Below are 8,319 nucleotides of genomic sequence, written 5' to 3'. Positions count from 1 at the left end.
GACCTGGTAAGTATCCCAAAGGCGAATGGTGCAGCGAAGAGGAAGCTCCCTCATCAGTAAATTGTTCATCCAGCGAAAGGCAAACTGCAGGTATTCCACTTCATACTTCCTAAAGTGATTGTGTACCTGCTCTGAAACAGCACATTCCATTTACACATCTGAAGATGGAGTTTCCCCCCACTGTCATATCTCATAAGCCACATCTCAGGGAAGCTCAACCTCCATCCACACATATTCCTACCAACAACTGCCTGAGTTCCATCCAGCCAAGCCCTTCCCACCAAAGCTCACATATCACGTGCCTCCAACAAGCGCAATGTAGTTCTTTCTCTGCTCACCACACGCTCTCTCGCCTGCCTCTCAGCTAATGTCCTCTCCCCCCCATTCCCTTCTCCCAGCAGTGCCCCATTTCTAATATTGCTTAATGGCAGCAACTGGGTTAACAGCTTCAGCATGCCACTCTGACTACCATCTTGCAGAGATAACTGGCTAAAGAAGCCTTTAGAAGCTTGTTTCCTACCTCTTGGAAGCTTTATAAAATTCACACCCACTGTCTTTTTCTCCACATGAACCCACAGTTGCTACAATTCAACTGGGGATATGAACAGTAAGAACTCAGCAAGTTCTTCTTCCTCTGCAGTTTGAATCTCCTCTCACCTACCATCAATACGGCTCACGAGTTCCTCCAGTGCTTTAACTTTCTTTTGGATCCCTGGCTGTGCAAATGTGTAGTTATCCTGTAGAACAAATACATTATTTATTATTATTATTACTACTATTACTATTTATTTATTCCCCGCCCTATTCCATGAGCGGGCTCAGGGCGGCTTACAACATAAAACCCACAAGACAATAAAAGCAATAAAATAGCAGATGGCACAATGTACAATAACAGAAAAACCCGTGCCTCATGTCAGGTGGATATAGGTACCCCAGGAAGCTCCAGTGCCCAAACAGTATCGTCTAGAGTAGCAGGGCACTAGGAAGGGGCCATGATCAGGGGGGTCAGAACAGCTGAACGCCTGCCACCTCAACCAAAAGCCTGGTGGAACAGCTCTATTTTACAGACCCAGCAGAACTAGGATAAGTCCCACAGGACCCTGATCTCAGGTGGAAGCATGTTCAACCAGGTTGGGGCAAGGGCCGAAAAAGCCCTTGCCCTGGTTGAGGCTAAGCAGATGTCCCTCGGGCCGGGGATCACCAAGAGGTACTGACTGAAAGAGTGTAAAGCTCTCCAGAGCTCATATGGGGAGAAGCGGTCCTACAGGTCTGATGGTCCCAGGCTGCATAGGGCTTTAAAGGTCCAGACCATAACCTTGAACTGGATCTCGTATTCGATCGGCAGCCAGTGCAGTTGGCGCAGCACCGGCTGAATGTGCGCCCCCAAAGATGTCGCCATCAGCAAGTGTGCTGTCGCTTTCTGCACTGGATGCAATTTATGGATCAGGCCGAAGGGCAGTCCCATGTAGAGCAAGTTACAGTAATGCAGCCTGGAAGTGTAGCTAAGTCCTGAGAGGTGAGATAGGGAGCCAGTTGCCTGACTAGCCGAAGATGATACAACGCCAATCTGGCAGTCAAAGTGACCTGGGCCTCCATAGTAAGTGAGGGTTCCAGCATCACTCCAAGACTCCTTACCCATGGTGCTGGAATCAGTGGTGCCCCACTGAAGACTGGGAGACTAATTCCCAATCCCAGTCCCCCATGACTCAGGTACAGGACCTCCGTCTTTGTTAGATTTAGCTTTGGCTGGCTATGCTGCAACCATCCAGCCATGGCCTCTAATGCTCCATCCAAAATATCTGGGGTGGTGTCCCTCCATCCATAAAGAGACAGAGTTGGGTGTCATCCACATATTGATGACTAAATGGGGGAGGGGGCGCATTTAGATGTTAAATCACATCAGAGAGAGGATCACCCCCTGTGGCACTCCACATTCAAGTGGGTAACATGGGGACATCCTCTCCCCTAGTGCCACTCTCTGTCCCCGACCATGGAGAAAGGAGGAAGACCACTGTAAAGCAGTCCCCCGTATCCCAATGTCAGCAAGGTGGTGGATCAACAGGTCATAGCTGACCATGTCGAATGCTGCTGTCAGATCTAAAAGCAACAGCAGCGCTGACCTGCCTTGATCCAGGTGCCTCCAGAGGTCATCTGTGAGGGTGACCAGTGCAGTCTCCATTCTATGACCAGGGCGGAAGCTGGACTGGAAGGGGTGCAGAATGGAAGCATCATCTAAGAAAGCCTGGAGTAAGTCACTGGGGACATCCACACTGTTTCAGTTAGCCCAGTACTGTCTACTCTGGTGGCACCTTGCCAAGGATTCAAGTAGATCTTTCCCATAAATGGAACATATAACATGCCCCAGCACTAAGGTATGATCTGGGATGGTTGGAAGACATTTAGATAAATGCATTTTTAAACTTGCCCTATGAGTGGCTGCCTCTGAACACTGGGGATGAAGGTTTCCCGTTTGTCCTCATAGTTCCTATTATTATCCTTACTGTAATAATCCTATTTTCTCTGGAACTTGTTTAAGAAAAGCAGCATATGCTGAATTCTGGACAGGAAAACTCGATTTGGAACGCCCTGTATCCCCATCAGCAAGTGCACAAGTTCTTCCTGAAGATCAGTTCAGCAGAACTAAGTATCCACTGCAATATGAAGAAAGTCATTTTGAGGAGGACATTTCTTCAGACAGTATTGCCACTATGTATACACTGACTCCAGTGACATGAAGGACACATACGTCAGGAATCCAGCATTGGGTTTTGTGAGAGAAGAAGAAGAAGAAGAAGAAGAAGAAGAAGAAGAAGAAGAAGAAGAAGAAGAAGAAGAAGAAGAAGAAGAAGAAGGAAGAAGGAAGAAGGAAGAAGGAAGAAGGAAGAAGGAAGAAGGAAGAAGGAAGAAGGAAGAAGGAAGAAGGAAGAAGGAAGAAGGAAGAAGGAAGAAGGAAGAAGGAAGAAGGAAGAAGGAAGAAGGAAGAAGGAAGAAGGAAGAAGGAAGAAGGAAGAAGGAAGAAGGAAGAAGGAAGAAGGAAGAAGAAGAAGAAGAAGAAGAAGAAGAAGAAGAAGAAGAAGAAGAAGAAGAAGAAGAAGAAGAAGAAGAAGAAGAGATTGGATTTATACCCCGCCCTTCACTTGGAGTCTCAGAGCGGCTTACAAACTCCTTTCCCTTCCTCTTCCCACAACGGACACCCTGTGAGGTGGGTGGGGCTGAGAGAACTCTGACACAAACTGCTCTTTTTCAAGGACAGCTGTGCCAGAGCTTGTGACTGACCCAAGGTCAAATCAGCAGGTGCAAGCGGAGGAGTGGGGAATCAAACCCGGTTCTCCCAGATTAGAGTCCGCACACTTAACCACTACACCAAACTCCCCTCTGTGATGTAGGACCCACAGAGCCATAAATAGGCACAAAAAGCTGGAGTATTTAAGACTGAATCCAGATGCACATTATGAAAGAGCACCTGCAGAACATGTACCATCTTTTCCAACGGGACTGAGTTTATGGTGCAACTAGTTTTCCAGCCCAAGAGCATACTGGATTGAGACAGTGCTAACTCACCAGCCTTTGTATCATGTGGCTACCTTATTCCTCCTCAGGGCTGGGTTGTGCACAGCACTGATCTTCAGTCTGTGTGTCAGTCAGAAAGCTCTCTCCCCTTACCCACATTCTGAGAGTGATTTTCAAAGTGCAGAAAAAGAAGAGAGCAAATCCCTTAAAAATGGAAAAGGCTTAAGCAGATAACTATGCAGGCACTCAAAGCAAGAGCACACAAAGCAAAGAGTCTGCCTGAAGCATGGGTGGAGGGAAACTAGAGAGAACAGCCTCCAAATCTGAAATTTGTGCATGTAGCAGTACAGGATGGAAGGCATGGTAAAAAATAAAATAAAATAAAAATCCTCCCACTCAATCTTATTTCAAGGTATGTCTTTATGCAGCCTTATATGCAGTTTATTAGGAAGTCTGACCCTGAAAGAAAAGGATAGAAAGGACAGAAGCATCCGGGGCACTACAACTGAGTTCTTTTGTGTTTTTGCAGAGCCATGAAATCTGGGTCCAAAAGCTGCAGAAGTTATGGGGGAAATGAAAAGCATGCCTCCTCATCGCCAAGACAGCCCAAACAGCCCAAGGAAATGCTTTCAATGTCACTTTAGCCCATCCCTTTCCATTAAGGCTGTACCTCACCCATCATGATTTTTGACACACCCCCCCCAATACACAAGACCTCTGCTACTTTTTTGTTTGGATGCAACTCATAGGATGCCCCAGTGTATCATAGGTAAGTTTTGTAGCTTAATTATGACATCTCAAGATTATAAGAATGAGAAGAATCAACCATGTGAATGACTAAGGCTCTTTGCTTGAAAGCCAAAACCCAGGGCATGCAGGCTTGCCTTTGCCAAAAATGATGGGACACCATCTATATCCTTCTCTATGGGCCAGAAACATAAGGTTGTATGGGAAGAAAAAAACAACATAACCAGACCAGTGTATATGCTGGGATTCTGCAAAGCATAGGAGGAAAATGCAGCATTGGCCAATGGGCACGAAATTCGACTTCCTGACAATCCCAGCTGTCATTAACCAGCTCCCCCCCCCCCCAAGTCTCCAATCATAATGGCTATGAAAATATGCTTGAAAGCATGAGAAATGCCTGCAGCAGTGTCAGAGCCCAGAGGGTTGTATGACTGTATAGTAGGGGGTTGGGGGAGCAGGAGTTTCAGTACCCTTCAAAGCATCACACTCCTCAAGGCTAAAAAAAAATTATGGTGAAAATATGCTGAATTTGCATAATCCATTTAAATTGCAGAACTTCTGTGCAAACTTCCAATTGGCTGAGTACTGAATTGTAATCTTTTTTAGCATTTTTTAAAGCAAGCTGCACATAGCTTGCACCAGGACAACTGAGAGCGCAAGGCAGAAGAGGAACAGGAATCAAAGGGAGAGCAGCACCCACCAGAAAGAATCCTTTGAATGTCCCAGAAGTGTCAGAGCGGCAAGTATGAGTGCCATCGGCCATGTGGGAATGGCAAGGGTTAAGTTGTCAAAGGTAACGGGAGCTGTATAGGACTGAGGGATGGCCAACTGGAAACTGCACATAGTAAAACAGCTCCTACCTGTATCCCATCCAGCAATTTGCTCATACACCAAAAGCTGTCGGCTTCAATGCTCCGCAGCACATCCTGAGACAGGTTTGTAACATCAAAATTCTCCACATCTTCTTCTGAAAAACAAAGCACAACAGAAATCCATGAGGATAGGGATATAAATTGATGTCAAACAGCTCCTGTCCAACTACCTTGCTGCACGTCTGCTGTTCTCTAGAGTAAATTGCATAGCCTGTAGCCATAGCTATATGCAGTTCCATAAAAACTCAAGAAAAGCACAGCATTCAATACAGAATGTATAATATATTGAGAATCTCAGTTTTAAAGAGCAAGTTTCTGGCCTGTATAAGTACAAACTTGGAATGCATGAGTACAACTTGAAAATGCATTGGGAATATCTGCTGGAATCTCAGAATTCAGCTGAGAAGCAGACCTAGATTTCTGTTGTTCAGGGCTGAAATGCCACACATCACCCCAATCTAATCTAATAGCCTAAGCTAAATGTTGTATGCTTTTTAAACAATAAATATTCAAATAAGTCTAAGTGGGTTTTTTTTGTTTTTGTATTATGAAATATTCATAAGTATTCTAACATCCAATTTTTTATTGTTTCATACATACACAATGGGGAAAAATACAATAACATAAACCAATTACAAGATAGAAAGCTCATGGATTATAAGACTAGGGTGTGTAATCACAAAGTCACCAAAGTGAAAAAAGGTCCTTTTTAAATAATGGAATCAATAAAGATATAGACCTTGGACCAATATTTTCAAAAGCCGTGGAACATCCACTAAATGCCAAAATGAGCTTGGCAAGGCTTAGAATTCCACAATATGTCCACAAAGGTGTGGCAGTCCTTAAACTTTTTTAATTGAACTACTACTAACGCAGATCCCAGGTACTCTCAGGCATTTCATTTCTTCATCAGAGCATAGTTCATGCAGTCTTCCTTTGATAATTCTATATTTGAGCTGACAGAATTCATAGGATTTAATTTTAAAGCAGCCCAGGCCCAATATACATGTAACCCCCCCAGGCCTTACCAAAAGACTACCAGATGGAGAAGAAACCATGCAGAACATGTATTTATGCAAATATGTAGCATATAAACAGTCAAAGGGACCAAGGCCTGGCATCCAAGAAGGAAAGGCAAGGAGGCCTGAACTGCATGGACTTTGCAGCTGACTGGGCACAAAGCGAGCAGACATTCCCCTTCTCCACTTGGAATCCTTAGGGAAGAAAGCTCGTCTGGCTAACAGCCAGTTCAAAGGGACCAGGGCCTCACCAGAGGCAGGAGCTAAAGGGCAAGAACACAAGGCGTCTTGGCCTGTGGCTCTTAGCCTGGGACACACAGACAGAGCCCTATTGTTGCAGAGGAAGATGGTCTGCCAGCACTGGAGAGGGAGAGTGACACCAGCCACTCACTGGAAAACCAGGAGCAGTAGTGATATAGTACCACACCTGTTGGATAACCCAAACATTAAAACATCAGAACAGTAGTCCTGGACTACTGTATAGCTGCTCTGTGGACACTAGCATGTTGGGTTTGGGGGCAATCTTTCCCTGGTGCAGGACGTTTGACGAAAGCACAATTTCAATGCAGATGGGAGCTGACAGATATGGGGGTGGGGTTCTCCAAAGATGACCAGTATTTGGCAAGGATGCTCACTGCCTGTCTAATCTTCATACCATGCTGAGGGTCAATGAGGCAAGGGCGCCTATTTCCCTCACCTCTTCACTAATCTTGTGCAATGCCAGGTCACTGAGGCCTGAAACTGCTCACCCCTCCAGGATGCTACAGAAAGAGAAAATTGACATGGCTTGCATAACAGAGACATGGTAGGAAGAAAACAGCATGGTGTGTCTGTTCCAATGACCATAGCCCAGTTTTGCAGCCCTCTACCAACCCCACACAGGTGACTGGGGAGGAGGGGTGGCTATCATCCTCCATGAGCCCTTCAACTTTTATATCCTCCTGATATTGGTGACCAAGGGTAGATGAGGCATTCTGCTTGTTTACTGGCCACCTCGTTTCTCAGTGGCCACCTCGTTTCTCAGTGGACACCCTCTCTGAGGTGGTGGAAGTACTCTAGGAGTTGGGAGACACCCAGACTGATGGTTCTGGGGGGCTTCAACATTCATACTGAGTGTTCTTCACTAAGGCCAGCCCAGGATTTTATTTTCAAAGTTTATATCCTGACTTTTTGCCCTCACAAGGACCACCAAGGCAGCAAACAAATTTAAACGTATTGATGAAATCACATTCTAAAACCATACGCCCCAAACACACATATCATTAAAACAAATAAAACAGAGCTAAAATAGATACAAAGACATAAAGATAGCAATGAATACATTGGCCAGGAAGGAGAGCCAAACAAAACAAAAGTCTTCACCTGCTGGTGGAAGATGGGAACAGAAGGGGATAAATGACTGCCCCCAGAGTTCTGGTGCCATGACCTAGAAGGCCCTCTCCCAGGTTGTCACCTGCCTAATCTCAAAAGGTGGGAGCACCCAAAGCAGGGCCTCCATAGATTACTGTAGTGGCCAGGTGGGTCCATAAGGGAGTAGGCAGCCCTTCATGTATGTTGCTCCTAAATCATATGGGGCCTCTCCCCAGATCATGATGAGTCCTACACATGAAAGGGTTCCACCTTAGACTTAATCTTCTGCACTGAGTGCTTTACGCAAGGTCTTGTTTTGGAGATTTGGCCTGAACCATGGTCTGACTGCTATCTACTCATGGCAAGAGTGAATATGGCTTCAACACTCTGCAAAAGAGGAAGGCAGTTAAAATGGTCCACCCACAAGGCTCTGTGGATTCTTCTGGATTCCAAAATGCTCTGGGTGGTTATAGGATTCCAAATACATACTCTGTTGAGGCTGCAGTTGGAGCTTTGAATGTGAAGCTCATCGAAGCCACTGAGAAGGTTGCTCCTCATTGACCCCTCCTGTCCATGGGGCAGAAGCCAGATCTGTGATTTGCCATGGAGCTGAGTGACCTAAAGAAGGCTGGAAGTTGTCTAGAAAGGTGCTGACATAAAATCTGTACTGAATCTGAAAGATTCAGGTGGGTAGCTGTGTTGGTCTGAAGCAACAGAACAAAGTTGGACTCAAACTTGAATCTGAAAGAATGAGCTATAAAGCCCACAGGAAGAACTATCAGGCAGCGGTGATGGCAAAGAAATTGCACTACCTAGTTCAT

At 45.5% G+C, this 8,319-nt stretch overlaps 1 protein-coding gene across 1 annotated transcript in view; it reads right to left on the bottom strand.

Annotated features, from left to right (window-relative positions):
- TBC1D22B (TBC1 domain family member 22B) overlaps nt 1-8,319 on the bottom strand; it is a 71,273-nt gene that overhangs the window by 2,735 nt on the left and 60,219 nt on the right. The window contains exons 9-11 of the mRNA XM_015419450.1: nt 5,118-5,224; nt 662-737; nt 4-131 (exon numbers count right to left, since the gene is read on the bottom strand). Of these exons, the coding sequence (XP_015274936.1) occupies nt 4-131; nt 662-737; nt 5,118-5,224 (311 nt within the window). The remainder of the gene's footprint in view (nt 1-3; nt 132-661; nt 738-5,117; nt 5,225-8,319) is intronic.

This window comes from Gekko japonicus, unplaced genomic scaffold (assembly GCF_001447785.1).
Source record: "Gekko japonicus isolate JY-2015 unplaced genomic scaffold, Gekko_japonicus_V1.1 scaffold591, whole genome shotgun sequence".
Classification (NCBI taxonomy): Eukaryota; Metazoa; Chordata; class Lepidosauria; order Squamata; family Gekkonidae; genus Gekko; species Gekko japonicus.
Note: the sequence above shows the minus strand (reverse complement) of the source record. Positions and strands in the feature narration are given on the sequence as shown.